The sequence below is a fragment of the Gossypium arboreum genome, chromosome 13 (genome assembly GCF_025698485.1).
Source record: "Gossypium arboreum isolate Shixiya-1 chromosome 13, ASM2569848v2, whole genome shotgun sequence".
Taxonomy (NCBI): Eukaryota; Viridiplantae; Streptophyta; class Magnoliopsida; order Malvales; family Malvaceae; genus Gossypium; species Gossypium arboreum.
In genome coordinates this window covers 46786859-46805376 of record NC_069082.1, presented here as the reverse complement: position 1 = coordinate 46805376, position 18518 = coordinate 46786859, and the positions used below count along the sequence as shown (strand labels likewise).

Sequence of the window (18518 nt, the reverse complement as noted above, 5' to 3'; positions counted from 1 at the left end):
TTTTGTGAATCACTTTTAATTTTTATTCTATTTCTCTGACCAAATCAACCATGTAGATCTTAATCTCACTAAGTTCTGTCCAGTATAACGGTGTTCGAAATTTTCGACCGTATAAAGCTTTATAATAAGCCATTTTGATACTTGATTGAAAGCTATTATTGTACGCAAATTCAATCAGTGGCAAGTATCATTCCCACGTATCTTCAAACTCAAGCATACAACATCTCAACATATCCTCGAGAATCTGAATGATCCGCTCAGATTGACCATCCGTCTACGGGCGAAATGCAATACTAAAGTGTAGTTTCGTACCTAGTGCATCTTGCAGTTTCTTCCAAAAGCATGATGTAAACCCCAGATTTTTGTCCTAAATAATAGAAATAGGTACTCCATGTAGCCTCACAATCTGAGAAATATACAATTCAGCTAGCTTATCAAGCGAGTAATCTGTGTGAACCGGAACAAAATGAGCCGATTTAGTCAATCTATCCACAATAACCCAGATTGCATCTTTCTTGATCAATGACAACGGTAAACCAGATACAAAATCCATCGTGACTCTGTCCCACTTCCATTCAAGTATCATGATCGGCTGAAGTAATCCAGAAGGTACCTGATGCTCGGCTTGTACTTGCTGACAGACTAAACATTTTGAAATAAAGTCGAAGTTATCTCTTTTCATTCTAAACAACCAGTAATATTGTTTCAAATTATTATACATTTTCGTACTACTCGTATGTACAGATAATCGACTGTTATGAGCTTTATTCAAAATCATTTGAATTAACTCTGGATTTCTTGAAACAAAAATTCGATCTCGGAATCTAAAAAAATCATCTTTATCAACTCTGAATTCTGAATCAGAATTTAATTCACACTAAGCTCATTTAACTAAAATCTCATTATCAATCTTCTGAGCTTTAATAATCTACTGTAAAAACAATAGTCATGCTTTCATTTCAGCTAAAATCGAACCATCATCAGACATACATAACTGAGCATTCATCGCACGCAGAGCAAACAATGATTTTTGACTTAGAGCATTAGCAACAACATTCGCTTTTCCCCGGATGATAATCAATTACAAGCTCATAATCTTTTAACAGTTCTAGCCATGTTCTCTGACGCAGATTCAAATCTTTCTGAGTCATTAGGTATTTCAGGCTTTTATGATCTGAAAACACGTGACATTTTTCACCAAATAGATAGTGGTGCCAAATCTTCAAAGCGAACACAATCACAGCCAACTTAAGATCATGCGTTGGATAGTTCTTTTCATGCGGCTTTAACTGTCTCGAAGCATACGCAATAACTTTGCCTTCTTACATCAAAACACATCCCAGACCAATCAATGAAGCATCACTATAGATCACAAATTCTTTACCCGATTCAAGTTGTACCAACACCGGAGCTTCGGCCAACAAGGTTTTCAACTGATCAAAACTTTTCTGACACTTTTCAGACCATTCGAATTTCACATCTTTCTGAAACAATTTCGTCAACGGAGTCGCAATCATAGAAAAGCCTTTTACAAACTGTTGATAATAACTGGCAGGTCCCAGAAAACTGCGAACTTCAAAAACATTTCTCAGAGGCTTCCAATCCAAAATAGCCAAAATCTTGCTTGGATCATCTCGGATACCAGATACCGACACAACATGTCCCAGAAAATCGACTTCTCGTAACCAAAATTCACATTTTCTAAATTTCGCATATAATTACTTATCTCGCAAAGTCTGTAGTACTATTCTCAGATCTCGGCATGTTCAGTTTCATCATGCGAATAAATCAAAATGTCATCAATGAATACGACAACAAATCGATCTAAATACAGTCTGAAAATTTTGTTCATCAAATCCATAAACACAGCAGGTGCATTCGTTAATCCGAAAGGCATAACTAAAAACTCATAGTGTCCGTACCTTGTTTGAAAAGCAGTTCTCAGAATGTCTGAGTCTTTCACTCACAATTGGTAATAGCCTGATCTCAAATCTATCTTAGAAAACATTGTAGCCCCTTTTAGCTGATCAACAAATCGTCAATCCGTGGCAACAAATATTTATTCTTTATAGTTATCTTATTGAGTTGTCTATAGTCGATACACATTCTCATAGTTTCGTCTTTCTTTTTCACAAATAAAACTGGTGCACCCCAGGGAGAAAAACTCGGTCTAGCAAAACCTCTATCTATAAATTCTTGCAACTGAGCTTTCAACTCTTTTAATTCAGTCGGTGCCATTCTGTATGGAGCTATCAATATCGAAGTCGTTCCCGGCACTAACTCAATACTAAACTCTACTTCTTGGATAGGTGGTAAACTTGGCAATTCTTTAGGAAACACATTAGGATATTCGCACACAACTGGTACTGATTCAAACTTTTTTTCGGTCACTTTACTATCAAACACATACTCAAAGTAAGCTTCATAACCTTTTCTCACATATTTCTGAGCTAACATCAAAGATATCACTGCCAGTGAACCATTCATATCATCTGGCTCAATACAGATAATCTCATTATTCTGACATCTCAAATCAATCATATTTCGTTTGCAATTCACTACAGCATCATGCGTCGTTAGCCAATCCATACCCAAAATTATGTCAAACTAATCAAATGGTAACAACATCAAATCGGCCGAAAAGCAATTACCCCGAATCATCAATGGACATTTCTTGCACACTTTATCAACTAATACACACTTGCCTAAGGGGTTCGATACTCTAATTACTATTTCAGTAGACTCTACGGGCAAAGTCTTACTAGATTCTAAATTTAAACATACATACGAATGAGTAGACCCTGGATCTATCAATGCAATAACTTTAGTATCATAAAGAGTAAAAGTACCGGTGATAACATCTGGAGATGACGCTTATTCTCGTGATCGTATAGCATAAGCTTGTGTAAGTGCTCTAGCATTAGATCTCGTTGCAGTGTCTCGTGTTACACCTCTACCACCACTCGTATTTTTTGTGTTTCTCGGTGGTCTACCTCTAGCTGCAGTGTTACTCGGCCTCATGTTCTAAGTATTATCTTTCTCAACTAACTCTGGGCAATCTTTTATGAAGTGATCTCAAGAACCACAACTATAACAAGCTCGGCTATTAATTTTTCCCCAGCACTCTCCAAAATTTCGTCTTCCACATTGATTACACTCAGGCTTTTCATCCTTTGCATTACTAAGGCTCAATACTGAAGTATTTTGAGCTTTAGGATTGGTATATTACTTTCCACGATCTCTAATCTAATGTCTCACTGAAACTATCGATCGATCATTGAAATTTTTAGATTTCTTTGACGAGGAATGATAAGATTTATTCATCGATCACTTCCTCAAATCTCTAGCCTCTGAATCAGCTTTTCTCTTTTGTTTACTGAGATCTTCGGCTTTACAAGCCCTCTCAACCAGTACCACGAATTCTTTCAACTCAAGTATCCCGACTAACACCTTTATATCTTTGTTCCATTCATCAACAAATCTTTTGCACATAATCTCTTCCGTAGACACGTATTCCCGAGCATACTTGCTCAAACATACAAATTCCCTTTCGTACTCTATTACAGTCCTTCGGCCCTGTTTCAACTCCAGAAACTCTTTATTTTTTTGATCGAGGAATCTCTGACTTATGTACTTCTTTCGGAACTCAGTCTGAAAGAATTCCCGAGTAACTCGTTCCCTCGGAACCACTGATGTCAAAGTTTTCCACCAGTGATATGCATTGTCTCTAAACAAAGATACTACACATTTGATACACTCATCCGGTGTACAGGACAACTCATCGAATACTCAAATAGTATTCTCAAGTCAGAACTCAGCCCTTTCAGCATCATCATCAGCCGTAGCCCAAAACTCTTTAGCCCCCTGTTTACAAATCTTATCGACAAGTGGCTTATTCAATCGAATCGAGTCTATAACTTGTGGCACAACCGAGACTTATTGAGGAATAGGTGGGGGCGGAGGTTGTTGAGCAGCCAGATTCATTCGTACGAAATCTGTGAACCATTCAGTCATCATTTGTAAGAAGGCTTGCTTAGCCTCTCCTCCCTGACTATTTGATATCGGTCTAGATTTGACCGGAACTGTCCATTGAGCAGGAGCAGGCACATTACTCTCAACATCATCAGCTATTTCTCGTTCGGGATCCATTTGCTATATGAAAAAAAAACACATTTCAGAGGTCAAGAATCATCACACTATCGAATTTCATATATATGGTATGTATAGCTAGACTCACATACACTATAGTAGTCTTAGAACTGACTAAACCATAGCTCTGATACCAATAAAATGTAACACCCTTAACCCGTATTCATCGTCAGAATAGGGCAACGATGTATTACCGAACCATACAAAGCATTCACACATACATCCATATGTATATACATTCATAATCAAATTCTATTCAACCACAATTACATTGTCCCTTATAAGGCCCTATTAAGCCTTAGAACATACTTAAAAGAGGTTCGAGACTAAACCGACAGCATTCAAAAACTTTAGAACTCTTGAAAATTTTTCTCACTTGCACATGTCACACACATGTGTGAACAGGCCATGTGCCTCACACAGCCACCAAATACCCCCGTGTCTTAGGCCGTATGGAAACTAAGTGTAACACCCCTCGCCCGTATCGTACACTAGGATAGGGTTCGTGATGCTACCTGACTTAAACTCGACCAACTATAAAAACTGAGCCATGAAATTTCAAACAATTTAAAAAATTCTCTTTTCACAAGCAATTTGTCTAATATACAGGCTTACAAGGCCCAAAACATTCATCCAGGGTAGTTCAAAACCCAATCGAGAACTCATGAAAAACTTAGAAAACTTCATGCATCCAAGCTCTACACGCTCGTGTGGGTATAGAACACACGACCGTGTGCTAGGGACACGCCTATGTCCCAAATCTGTGTCTAAAAACCTGGGCATTCTGTTAAAACCACACAGCCCAAGAACACGCTCGTGTCCTATAACTGTGTCCTTCCGACAGTTAAGACACATGGCCGTGTCTCTTGTCCGTGTACTACTAGTATGCATTCTGACTTTATATCACGGCCTGGGTACATGCCCGTGTGGCCTACCCGTGTACTAAAATGACTTTAAAGTTTTAAGTGCAGACGACCATAACACACACCCATGGGCGTGAGCCGTGTGTCACACACGGCCTAGACACACGCCCGTTTGTCTTACCCGTGTGGATAAACTAGGCTATTTCTCAAGCCATTTTGTCACCCATTTTGCACAACCTACACAAGATCATGTCAATATACAAATTTCATCAGAATGGACACCAATTCATCCATAGAAAGAACGTTATATGCATTCATCGAAATGAATAATAACCATTATTCCAGGCTTGGTACAAAGTGAAGGGCTTTTGACTTGAGCCAAAATACATGAATAATTCTCTTAATGCAACATCCTAGTCTAGCCCTATACATGCCACCTTCAAAAATATAAATCAAACTATACCGAGTGCTGCGGCTGATAGTGTGATCGGTATCTCTGACTTTATGGAATCCTTAAGCTAGCCTAGTGATACTGAAAGAAGAGGGAAAGGAAAAAGAGTAAGCATAATGCTTAGTAAGTTTCATATAAATAAATATACAACAAAAATCTCACCATTTACCATCATGTTTATAGCTCAAAGGTAAACACAACTTAACTTACTCATTATCATCTACTCGAGTCTCATTTTCTAAATTAAGCTCGTTACTCATGCTTATCATATAGGTACCTGTAACACTCACAACATGATCATCCTTTCTTTATCAAAATTTGACTATAACTTTCACCATTGAACCATTTGGAATACTACTGGATATTCTATGAACTTTCAACATGGGATAAATTACCGATGCCATGTCCCAGACGTGGTCTTACACTGGCTCTCACATATGCATGCTGATGCATGTCCCAGACATGTCTTACACTAATACAACTCTTAGCCGATGCATGTCCCAAACACATCTTACACTAGCTATCTCTGTCGAGGCCGATGCATGTCCCAAACATGTCTTACTCTAGCACTCATCTCTGTGTCGATGCCATGTCCCAGACATGGTCTTACACTGGCTCTCATAATGTGGCCAAAGCATGTCCCAGACATGTCTTACACTGGCGCACAACTCACCTAATGTCTTGGTGCAAATATCTAGTTCATATCCTAAGGTTTCAATGGGATATTTCTACTATCTCAAATATTACAAGGCATTCTCAACTTATAACTTAACAACTCGTACAATATCAATTCAATGACAATATGAATACAAGTATTTACAGTGTAGTTGTATCATTTACATACTCTAGCACTGGTCCCAAACATGTCTTACTCTAGCACTCATCTCTGTGCCGATGCCATGTCCCAGACATGGTCTTACACTGGCTCTCATAATTTGGTCGAAGCATGTCCCAGACATGTCTTACACTGGCGCACAACTCACCTAATGTCTTGGCGCGAATATCTAGTTCATATCCTAATGTTTCAATGGGATATTTCTACTATCTCAAATATTACAAGGCATTCTCAACTTATAACTTAACAACACATACAATATCAATTCAATGACAATATGAATACAAGTATTTACAGTGTAGTTATATCATTTACATACAACTTACCTCGATTTACAAAAAGTTATTGACTAGTCGGCTTATTCGGATTGCTTGGCTTTGCCCTGGTCTAGGCTTGATTTTGACAAATCTTGATCTATAATAACAATATGCATCCATTTAGTCACTAAACACAAAAACTAGGCATTCATAAATTTACAACTTTGGTAAAATGACCATTTTGCCCCTAAGCCTTGGCAAAATGACCATTTTACCCCTATGCTCGAAAATTGATTTTTATCGAATTTCTTCATATTTCAAGCCTAGTTAAACTCTTTTTACTACTAGATCAATCCCAAATTCTCACTATTTCACACATTAACCACCTATTTTGCAACTTCTGCAAAATAGTCCTTTTAGGTGTTTTCATGTTATCACCTTTCACAAAAGTTGTTTATAACACAACTAAGACTCATATTCCTCCATAAAAACTCAGAAAACATTACAAATATTTTCATGGAAAAATCTTAAAATTTCCACCATGTTGCAAAATAGACCTCTCATTAGAAAGCCTATGCTTTAAGGAGTCCAAAAATGTAAAAATCATTAATAGAAACTTTCAAAATCACTTACTTGAGAGGCTTAATGTTGCTGAAATTTTAAAGCTTTCAAAAACCCCCTTATGGCTGGTAGAAATCGATGAAAGAGAAGAAAATAAAGAAGAAATGGCCTTTGTTTTGTTTAATATAAAACTAGTTAAAATTGATGATCTCACCCTCACCTAATTTTGACCTTCTCTTCAATTTGTCTCCCCATGGCTGGCCAAGCCAATGCACAAGGGTCTAATTGCCCTTTAAATACTCCTAATTTCAATTCTCTAGCTACTTGGCACCATTGGATACTAAAATGTAACTTTTGCCTTTTATGCGATTTAGTCCTTTTTTGAAATCGGGCTTGAAAACATTAAAATTAACTCACCAAGTTTTTCATGCACTAATATAATCGTACCATAACCTCATGAAAATAATAAAAATAATTTTCCAACTTCAGATTTGTGGTCCCGAGACCACTGTTCCGACTAGGCCCTAAATCGGGTTGTTACACTAAGGGGGTTACTGACTTGGCCACACGCCCGTGTGCCAGTCCGTGTGCCTCACACGGCTAGTAGTCATGCCCGTGTGTCTAAGTCGTGCCAAAACTGTAGGGTATACTGCCTTAATTCGAAAGGGTACCTTAGGGGTCATACGGCTGTGTACCAAGGCTATGTCTCACACATGGTCGAGCCATACGCCCGTGTGTTCGACCGTGTAGAGTGAAGTTAGGCTTGGTTTAAGCTACACTTCTCACCCCTATTCAAGCATACCTAAACAACACATTTCATACCAATTTCATACATTAATAGGCAACCAATTCAACCAACTCAATCATATTACAAACCATTCAAAATATTAGCCAACTTACCACTCAATTTCACAACCAAAACTTATCTAAACAATGTATTAAAATCAACTTTCATAAATTTCAAATACATAACTTATTACTTTCTCTATTACCTTATACCACAAAATTAGCCATTTCAACACTTCATAACTAATCCATCACATATGCAATATACAAGCATCATATGAATTACCCATCAAACATATCATTTAGGCCAACATAAGAGGCTATACATACCAATATTTACAAGCCAAGTCTCATGGCTAATATTCATATCACAAAGCATACCAAAATGAAACCAACCTATACATGTCATATACCATATATACAACTCTCAAAATGATACCAAAATAGGCGTTAGATAGTGTGATGACGTTCTTTGACGATCCCCGAGTCTGAGCTAGTTTTACATATATATCAAACACAGAGGGAGCATACAAAGTAAGCTTTTAAAGCTTAGTAAGCTAGTATGATAAAAACTAATCTATATATACACATAAACATTAGTAGTTTAAAATAACATACACATTTTCCGGGATTTCTAACAAACCTTTCACCAACTTATTTTTTTTAACTTATACATACCCGAAGTTTGCCGTTGCCTAATCAATGTCTTACAACCAAAGTATTGTTCTCGAAGTTTCACACACTCAGTGCCTTCACGGATCTATCACTCACTAAGTGCCATCCTGGATGTCTCACACACTAAGTGCCATCTTCAATAATTTGCACACTAAGTGCTATTTCTGGATGTTTCGCACACTAAGTGCCATCCTCAATAATTCGCACACTAAGTGTCGTTTTCACAATCGATATACTATCCATCAATCTAGTAACCACAAATATACATATTAACCGTTCTCAAAGCATTAATTATATAAAGAAATAATGCTCTTATAACATGCTAACTTACCTCGGGTTTGAAAATGGCGAGACAAGTTAATTAATCGATAACTTTGTCCTTCCCCCGATCTAATTTTGAATTCCTCTTTTCTTGATCTAAATGTATTCAAAATTAACTCATTTATTCATTAAATCATTCAATTTCACACAAAAACACATAAATGGGCATTTTTCACCTTAGCCCCTAACATTTCACATTTATTCAATTTAGTCCTTATTTCACAAATACACAAAATACACAAAATTTCATACTTCCCATGCTTGGCCGAATCCTAATATAGTCCATATAAATCCACATATTTCATTATTTCTCATTTTAGTCCCTCAAAATATCATTTTCACAATTTAATCCAAATTACTCAAATTCATCAAAATCCAAAGACAAAACATGCTTATTTATCATCAAGCTTTCATATAACATCAATTATCATCACAAAGCTCACTAAAGCATCAATGGAATATTTCAAAATTACCATCAATTTCTTAAATTAAAGCATGGGTTTTATAAAACAAAAAAGCAACGATCACAAAAACGTAAAAATCATCAAAAATCGAGTTAGGAAACACTTACCAGTTAAACATGCATTAGCGGAACCTCAAAGAACCAAAAATAGTTTCTTCTTCTTCAACATTCGGCTGAAACAAGGTAATTTGCATGCACTTTCTTTTGTTTTCTTTAATTTACTATATTTATTTCATGATTTACCATTTTAGCCTTTAGTTATAAATAATTAAAATTCACCTAACATGTCCATAATTGTCTACCATTAACATTAATGGTATAATTGACATGCAAGGACTCTCACTTTGCTAAACCATATCAATATAACACTTTTAACTTATAGAAGGTAACTTTTGCAACTTACGCGATTTAATCCTTTTCTCAAATTAACCACTTAAACGATAAAATTATCACACCAAAATTTCACACATATAAATTCACATATCATAAGCACGGAAAATAATATTAAAATATTTTTCTAACTCGGATTTTTGGTCCCGAAACCACTATTCCAACTACGGTCTAAATCGGGCTATTACACTAATACTCTGTTATGTTGAAATTTGTACTTAGTCCTTCTTAATTGGGTATAATTTGATTTTTTTTCTTTTATGATATTATTAGTAGGTCTAAATTGACAACATTATAATGCTTCATTTGATAGGAGTATTATTTTTTAACATATTTTAATACATAAATTAACAATATACTTTTTTTCATTTGGTAATTTTAGCCACTAAAAGGAAATTATTTTACTTATTTTGAAGATGTTTATTTTACTAGATTTAGACTCATTCTTTTAATTTCAAGCTTGAATTTTATTAAATATTCTTTATGTTATGACAAGCTATTTTAATATTTATGTTATAATTAAGCTTCTCCATGTGTTCATGCATTAAATGTGTTGAACATTATAAATTAAATGAATAAAAGTGTAAGTATTAAGGTAGTAATTACAGCCTCTAGTAATTGCAAGAAGTTCTAACTATTTAGATGCATTTTTTGATAGAGTGTAATTACATTATAATTATGTATGTCATGTGGGTACTATAAATTGTAATTACACAACTATAAAATTTTAAATTTGAAAAAAATATTAATTATTATAAAATTATCAATAATACTTTAGGGAAACAAATTTCTCTAAAAAGAAACAAAAATTAAAACCAAATCACCTTATGTAACATGTTAGACAAAAAGTTTTCGATATGATTATTAATAAAATTTATAAGGAAAACAAACATTTCATGCAATTTATCTAATTACTCTAAAATCTATATTTGTTGGGCTATTTTGTTTCTAACATTATACATACTAACAATAAATACTATGTAATTTAGTTAAAACCAATACAAATAAATTATAATAAATACTATGTAATTTAGTTAAATATCTAGTAGATAAAATATAGGTGACTAAATAGACAATCAAAACATTATTTTTCAAATCGAAAATATTAATGTTTTTATTCTTTTTTTTAAAAAAGACATAAATTTTTTTAGTTTTATAATTGCTAACATTAAAATGGCATCATTTGAGTGAGAATGTGAATTTCTTTTATTGTTATTCAATAACTTAATCAATATCATCGTGAAATTCAATCAATCACATTCAATTTGTTGATGTATGGAATCAACAAAGAGGAATCACGGAAGAGGAAGTGGTGATGTTGATGGAGGTTAGTTCACTCTATCTGGGCAGAGAGCCGGAAAGTAGAGAGAATGAGAGTGGTGAAGGAGAAAGCTGGGAGTGAAGTGGCAAAGTGTAGGGCTGTAGGCTAATATGCTGAAGAGTCGATAATTTCTTCATCATTTTGGGGGTTATTTATAGGCAATGTCTTGTGTTAGGCAGCATTAATATGGCGAACCCATCGTCAAACCATTATTATTGGACATGTGGGGCGAATTTCCTCGATGGGATAAGGATGCATGTAATGGGACATATTCTTATCATTCCTTCTAATTTGAAGTACAAAGTAGTTAAGTCCATATAGGGTTTGATGACTAGAAGGATCACATTTTTAATAGAAGGCCGAGTGCTTGGAGGAACGAGTGGTGGCTACATTCTAGGGAGCAAGTGGTTAGCTTCCTTGAATAGCTACCTCCCATCTAATCTGGTAGAGTATGTTCTTGAGGTGGCCTTTCGTGCTGCCATGTGTCTTCAATCGACGAGGGAGTATAATACAATTAATAATGATTTATGTATCAATTGAATGCATTAGATTATTTTAAAAATTCACACCATTAACAATATTATAATAACATTTTTAAAAGTAAATGGATTAAATTATGTCAAATTAAGATATTTTGAATCTTAAATTTTCACATAATAAAAAATAAAAAATAACTAGTCCTCTATCTATTGTTTAATAATAAATTCTCAATAATAATAGTAAAAATAAATTTGTTAAATAAAACCTTTTAAAAGAATAATTTTGTTAAATAAAAAGACTTAATGCTTAATTTGGCCCCAAATTGTACTAATTTTTCCACTTTGGTACTTAAACTTTTATTCATCTCAGTTTGGTACTTCAACTATCACCCATTACCCAAATTAGCCCATGGGGTTTAAAAAAAATCAAGACTACCATGTGACGCTATTAGAATGTGCAATGTCCAACTTCTTTTTATTTTTAAATATTATATACATTATATTGATTAAAAAGTAAAAAATTATATATACTATATAAATAATTCAAAAAATTTAAAACTAAAAACATAAAAAATCTATAAAATTCTAAAATATATAAATGTAAATTTTAAAAGTCAAAATAATATATAAAAATTTAAATTTTTATAAAAATATTTTTAAAAATTCAAATAAAACTAAAATTTATATATTCTAGAAATTTTGTAATAAATTTTAATTTTTTCAAAAGTGGAATTTCTAAAATTCAAAACAATAAATCAAAATTTCAAAAAAGAAAAGGTTCAACGAAAATATAGAAATTGAAAAGTTAAACATTAAAATTGAAAAAAATCAAAACATATAGATATTTAAAAAATTTAAAAATTGCTATTTTTTTAAAAAATTGATAGTTTTGAAAAATATTTAAAATTTAAAGGAATGGTCCGTCAACGCTTGGTCAATGTTTGTCAACAAATGGTCAATATTCGATCAATAATAGGTCAAAGTCAAAGTTTTTAAAAATATTTATTCTACTTTTAATTTAAATTTAATGTTTTTAAAATAATCCTGAATACCACATTGCTCATTTTAATTGGCATGATTTAGTTTCGTTCCAAAAACAAAAAATGGACTGAACCAGGTAATGGAATGATAATTTAAATACTAAACTGAAATGAAAAAAAATTAGGTACCAAAATGAGAAAATGTGTATAGTTAGGGGCTAAATTGAGCATGAATGATAATTTAAATACTAAACTGAAATGAAAAAAAATTAGGTACCAAAATGAGAAAATGTGTATAGTTAGGGGCCAAATTGAGCATTAAGCCAATAAAAAATAAAAAAAAGTTCGGCCGAGAAGAACGACATGAAACGTTGCCGTTGCAGTTAAATCCCACGCTTGCTTAAATTAAAACCCAACTCTCGAGAGTCCAATAAAGAATCTAGGGCGACAGCAGATTGTTTCATCTGATCTGAAACTCCGTCGCCCACTTCCCAAACAAAGCAAATCGATGGCGCCGCCTCCTGGACCATACTCCGGCACCAGCACTCTTGCTCTCGTATTTTCTTTTCTTTGTTTATTTGCTTAGATCGAATTGAGCAAAAAGAATTAATTGCATTTGTAGATAACAGATCCCCGTTTTCTTTTTTACCGGAAAGATTATATATTTTTTAGTTGATTCGTTATTATTTATGTAATAGGTGGCTCGTGCATCTGCTTTCTCTTTTGGACTCGTTTATGGTAGCATTAAGCTCAAGTATCTCAAGGTCTTTTAATTTACTGCTTTTAGTTTAGATTTATTTCATTTTTTTTTTAAATTCAATTTTGTTTTCTCTTGGTTTGATTTTAAATTTTTATTTTTGATGGAAATTGTTAATTTTGACCTGTTCTTTTTTTCTCGTACGGGAAAAAGGGTGTTGGTCATTGTAGCTGCTTATAAGAGGCATTCTTGTCATTTTTGTTTGTTTGATGTTTTAAGGCTATTATTATAATGGCAATCTCATGTATTGCTTTACTAGAAATATCAGGAACAATTTTTAGTAGATAAACTCTGCTGGGAAACAATTATTGTTTGATGGAAATTATTGTTTTGGGAACAATTTGTGAATCGGGTTTCCTGCTCTTAACCTTGTTTTGGAACATCACGGATAGAGTATTTTTAAATTGCGATATTAGGAATGTACATAATGGTGTGTTAAAATCCTAACATCTATTGCTTCTAAAAATTTGTTTTTGAGAATTTGGTCTACATTCTAATTCCTTCCCTTGGATACATAAGATGCTTTATCGAGTTTGGACATTTCACTTAAGGCAACATTTTGATATTTGATAGGGAATGGGTTTGATCTTAGAGATCCAAAATGTGTTACATGAATGGAGGTTTCCTGTTTTTATTTCTGAGATATTTTGAGAGTAATCTTCTGCCTTTGTTTCAGAGGCATGCTTTTACTTATTGCTTTGCTTTTAACTCTCAGGCCAAGGCAAGGTCTCAAAGGAAAGCTGAAGCAAAGGCTCACCACTGAAGCAGGGTTGGTTTTTGTTCATAGTTGGTTTGCATGAGTGAATTGAGTTTGGTGTAGGAATAAAGCATAAAAATGGTATTGTACCAGATTTTCATTTCGGCTTAAAGCTTCTATGGACAATGACATTCTTGTCCCCAAATTTTTTTAGTATTACGAACTTGGCACTTCAAGTATTAGTTTTTCAGTTGGCAATGGCACTACCGATGTTTAGTGTCTTTAGTTAATGGGGAAGATGTTGGATGATTATATGCTTCCATGTTCAATGTAATAATTCTCACTTTTTGGCTCCCAAGCATTGTCTTCCTGCACCAGTAGTTCGTACTTGATCCTGCGTTTATTACCAACAAAAGTGGCATAGCAATCAAAGCATTCCTGCGTTATAATTTCATTAATTATATCGAATGATCCAGATTTTGTTCAATTCTAGGTGAGGTATATAAAGCATCTCTTGCTAGGTGAGGTACCCAATTCCTTTATGGATGTGATACAAGCTGTGTTCCTCTGACTGGGTATGAATGTTGTATATCAACCTGTATATCATATGGCATGGTTAGACTATTCTAAGCTTTGCCATGCATTTAGCAGTCATATCTCCAGTTCATGTGTCATACACTAGTGTCAAACATGTATACTTTAATAAATCTCTGTATTCAGGTGTTAGACAAGAATGCGTCAAGGATGAAGGTCCGAGGTTAGAAGACCAGTTTGGTTTTTGTGAGTTGTTGCAACTCTTTTAATCTAGTTTCTAATTCCTGTCAGAACATTGGCGTAAATCAGTATTTCTCACCATTCTTGAACCTTTTAAAGATTGTCTAGTTTCAAAATTCATATGGCCCTCCAACATTGGCTGGCTTGCAATTCCTGGTATCAATATCTCATGTTAAGGCAGGAAGTGTTTCGTCTTTACTATAAATCCTAGCGCATCACAAAGGCATGGAAAGAACTAATCGTTGAGCAGAAACATATTTACATAGCAACTTCATAAAAATTATCAGTTTCAAGTACTCTTAGCAATTAGCATCCGGAATTCTCAATCTAGACTACCATTCAGCGTTTATAAATTGATCATTATATGATGTATATTGCACAAGAATGAAAAAGTGAAACCAACAAGGCCAAATTTTTTATAGAGATTCAGCTAGCATGGAGGCACCGAATGAGAAGACTTGTTTGGAAATTCTACACTGCAATACATTAATAAATGCTTCAAACAAGTAATCATTCATAAACCAACAGCTAAGCAGTTATGCAAAATGGAAAACATGCCTTAGAGATGCTGTTGAATGTCAAGTATTTTGTGCAATCTCAAAATATGTGGATATTCTGAGATGACCGTAATCATCTTATCATGTACCCCACCGTTAATCACTGCCAATGTCCATGTCTCAGGGACACCATTCTCAAGTCTAAGCACTCTAAGTTTCCAACTTTCAGCATAACAAGGATGAGGTTTTCAAAATCCTATCATGAACCAACCATATTTTACCGAAAATGACTTGAATTGTACATTCACCTTCCAGTCATAAGGTTTTATGCTATATACCCTTAGACTAGTAAACTAAGAATCAAGTAAGAGAGCCTGGGTTCAAGGAAAGAGATCAACCTCCAACACCATTGAACAAAGCATAACTAAATTCCCAAGGAGAAACAAACCTGCAAAAATGTTACTACAACTACTTCATTCAGCCCTGAAGAAATGCTGAGAGAAAGCAAGGTGACTACTTTACGTAAATAATATCTTCATCGGGGTCATCACTCTCCCAGTCCCTGTCATCTTGAGCCGAAACAGATGATTCAGCTTCTTCTTCATAATCTTCATCTGCCAAAGTCTTTTTCTCCGCCTTTATTTTATCTAATATGGCAATTACCTGAAACAGGTCATCAAATCCGATCAGCTGAGGAGAGAAATGTGCTGAACCCACATTTTTACAGCAACAAACAAAAGGTTGCAAGCACTTACCCTGCTTCCCCTCTCCAGAGATTCATCTTCGATAAAACGTATCTCTGGCGTAAGCCGCAACTTCATACGCTTCCCCAGCTCACTTCTAACATATTTAGCTTTTGACTTCAATCCGGCAAGCGCAATCTCCTTCCCTCTCTCATCACCAAAAACAGATACATACACTTTAACAACCTACTACCATGGACCAATAAAAAGAAACACATGAATTATTAGGTGGCAATATTTTATACTAATTTGATGTGTTTGGATTGGCTAGTTCAAGTGGTACATCCTTGCACTCATGAATTCTATATCCTAGGCTCCCTGCTTTTGTCCCCAAAATGGACAATGATGCTCTAACAACCCTAATAAGTTGTGATTACATTTCCTTTGAATCAACGCCTACACGCATTTAGAAAATTTTCAAAGAAACATCAGCCACTAAAGCCAATCCTATATTCTTACATTCTTGACATTTCCCCCTTTTCAAATTCAGAACCCTACAAATTAATATTTCTAATTCACATATATGCCAAAGGGTACCTGTAAATCAGCTGAAACTTCAACATCACTTATGGTAGTAAGGGAAGAGAGGTAGCGGTCGGCTCCTAAGGCGGCTTCAGGCAATATAGCGTATTGCAACACTTTGTCAGTTAAGAGCATATCCGAAAGCTCTCTCCTTATCTGTTTCGATACCATTTTAACTCTCCTAGGATTGGCCATGCACTTTACGGTCGCGCCTGTTGTTGGATTGGAGCGTAGGTGAATATGGGCCGTTGGTTTAGGTGAGGGGAAAGAACATCTGAGATGGACGGTTGTAATTGGAAGGTGATAGTGGAGGAGTAGGTGGGGCATTGCTGCAGCCGAATATTTGGGGGCTTCTGGTTCTTGAGAGATTTGGGAAGAAAGAAGGGAAGGAAACTAAGGAAATATCCTTTCATATAGATATGAAGGGTTTTAGGGCCAATTTAAATTTTTATTTCATAACCCAAGGAAGATAGAACATCACGAGTTTTTTTTTTTAGGTGTAAACACCTTTTAGCTCCTATCAATTTTAAAAATCAACAAATTAGTCCTTCTAAGAAAAGCAATTTATCAAAAGTGGATAAATAAGAATAATTAACCATTGGTTGAATTGAATATAGAAAATTATATCATATTTTAAAAAGTCTAAAAATCCAAAAAGGTTCAATAATTATTTCTAAAATTTCAAAAAAATTCATTAAAAAATTACAAAATACTTAAAATATTTTAAAAAGTCAAAAATAAATATTTTTAAAATTTTAAAAACTAAAAATAAAAAATATTAAAAATTCAGAAACGAAATTTCAAAATGTATAAAAAGTATTTATAAAACTCAATAGAATTTTAAAAATAAAAATGCTATAGTATTAAAAATTCTAAGAAATCATAAATAATAAAAATTTAAAAATTCCAAAATTTTGAAAAAAGTTAAAGAATCAATAAAAGAAATAAATTGATGATTTTTAAATTAAAATGATTAACATTTAAAAGTGATACCTTCTAGCCACCTTGGAATATTGATGGACATGGAAGATAAATAAAAGGAATACCATTTTACGAAACAGTGTAATTTTTTTTTTGCACTTTTTACAATTTTTTATTTTTAGATTTAGAATATTTTTGGGATTGTAAAATTATTTTTTTCTATTTTTGAATATTATGTTGAATATTTGGTTTTTTCTAAACTTTGGAAATTTTATTAATTTTTGAAATTTTAAAATAATATTTAAAGTTTTTTAGTTTTAGTTTTGAATTCTTTGAAAATTATACTGAAATTGCGAGAAATATTAAAATAATTTTTGAATATTATATAATTTTTATCATTTATTTTTAAACATAAATTAATAATAAATTGGCACTTATCATGAATTAACGAAAATAATTAATTCTGTCATTGTTAGTTAAGGAATGTTTCTATTTTTTTTTATACAATGCGTAGAAATATATATAACCTTTCTCAACTTTTAAATAGAAGAATAAAACGTACTTAAATATTTAATTTCATGTCTTTCTACATTGATAATAATACTAATCTGAGCTAGGTTAAAACTTAAGTGCTTGATAAAATATTAACAAATAAAATAAAAGAGTATTTCTTTATATTGCACACTGTTAACATACTACTTTAAACAATAATTTTAATATTTTTAGAATAAATGTTAAGAATGATTTGAACTCAAATTATATTATTCTATAATTATTTTAATACTTCTAGAATAATATAATTAAAAATATAGAAAATTATTTTATACGAAATTGGACTATTTTCCTTTTATTGCACAACCCTTAACAATAAAGGCTATATATAAACTTTCAATTAGTTGATAGGTAGAGGAAGATCAATTTATTAAAATTAAATTTTGATTTGTATAAACCACATGTGCCTTCATTTGTTTTATGATATGAGTATAGTCTTATTTGGGACGGGATGATATTCAGATTATAATGATTAACTTTAAATTCATAATGTTGATCAAGTAACTAAATGAACATCTACCATG

General features: G+C 33.4%; 2 protein-coding genes across 2 annotated transcripts; one reads left to right on the top strand and one right to left on the bottom strand.

Moving 5' to 3' along the window:
- The first annotated feature begins 12932 nt into the window (after positions 1 to 12932).
- Positions 12933 to 14343, top strand: LOC108464327 (uncharacterized). Its single transcript, XM_017764572.2, has 3 exons — positions 12933 to 13087; positions 13230 to 13295; positions 14004 to 14343. Exons 1-3 carry the CDS (start codon positions 13040 to 13042, stop codon positions 14049 to 14051), a joined length of 162 nt encoding a protein of 53 aa, XP_017620061.1. The 5' UTR covers positions 12933 to 13039; the 3' UTR covers positions 14052 to 14343.
- LOC108464326 (probable ribosome-binding factor A, chloroplastic) lies at positions 14020 to 16949 on the bottom strand. Its single transcript, XM_017764571.2, has 3 exons — positions 16537 to 16949; positions 16012 to 16185; positions 14020 to 15919 (listed from the first exon to the last, which is right to left on the bottom strand). Exons 1-3 carry the CDS (start codon positions 16846 to 16848, stop codon positions 15770 to 15772), a joined length of 636 nt encoding a protein of 211 aa, XP_017620060.1. The 5' UTR covers positions 16849 to 16949; the 3' UTR covers positions 14020 to 15769.
- Between the last annotated feature and the right edge of the window lie 1569 nt (positions 16950 to 18518).

Coding starts and splice junctions, on each gene's coding strand:
- LOC108464327 (XM_017764572.2), top strand. CDS start 13,040: ATGGCGCCGCCTCCTGGACCATACTCCGGCACCAGCACTCTTGCTCTC. Junction 13,088..13,229: donor GCACCAGCACTCTTGCTCTC/GTATTTTCTTTT, acceptor TTTATGTAATAG/GTGGCTCGTGCATCTGCTTT. Junction 13,296..14,003: donor TTAAGCTCAAGTATCTCAAG/GTCTTTTAATTT, acceptor TTTAACTCTCAG/GCCAAGGCAAGGTCTCAAAG.
- LOC108464326 (XM_017764571.2), bottom strand. CDS start 16,848: ATGCCCCACCTACTCCTCCACTATCACCTTCCAATTACAACCGTCCAT. Junction 16,186..16,536: donor AAGTTTCAGCTGATTTACAG/GTACCCTTTGGC, acceptor CCATGGTAGTAG/GTTGTTAAAGTGTATGTATC. Junction 15,920..16,011: donor CTCTGGAGAGGGGAAGCAGG/GTAAGTGCTTGC, acceptor GACCTGTTTCAG/GTAATTGCCATATTAGATAA.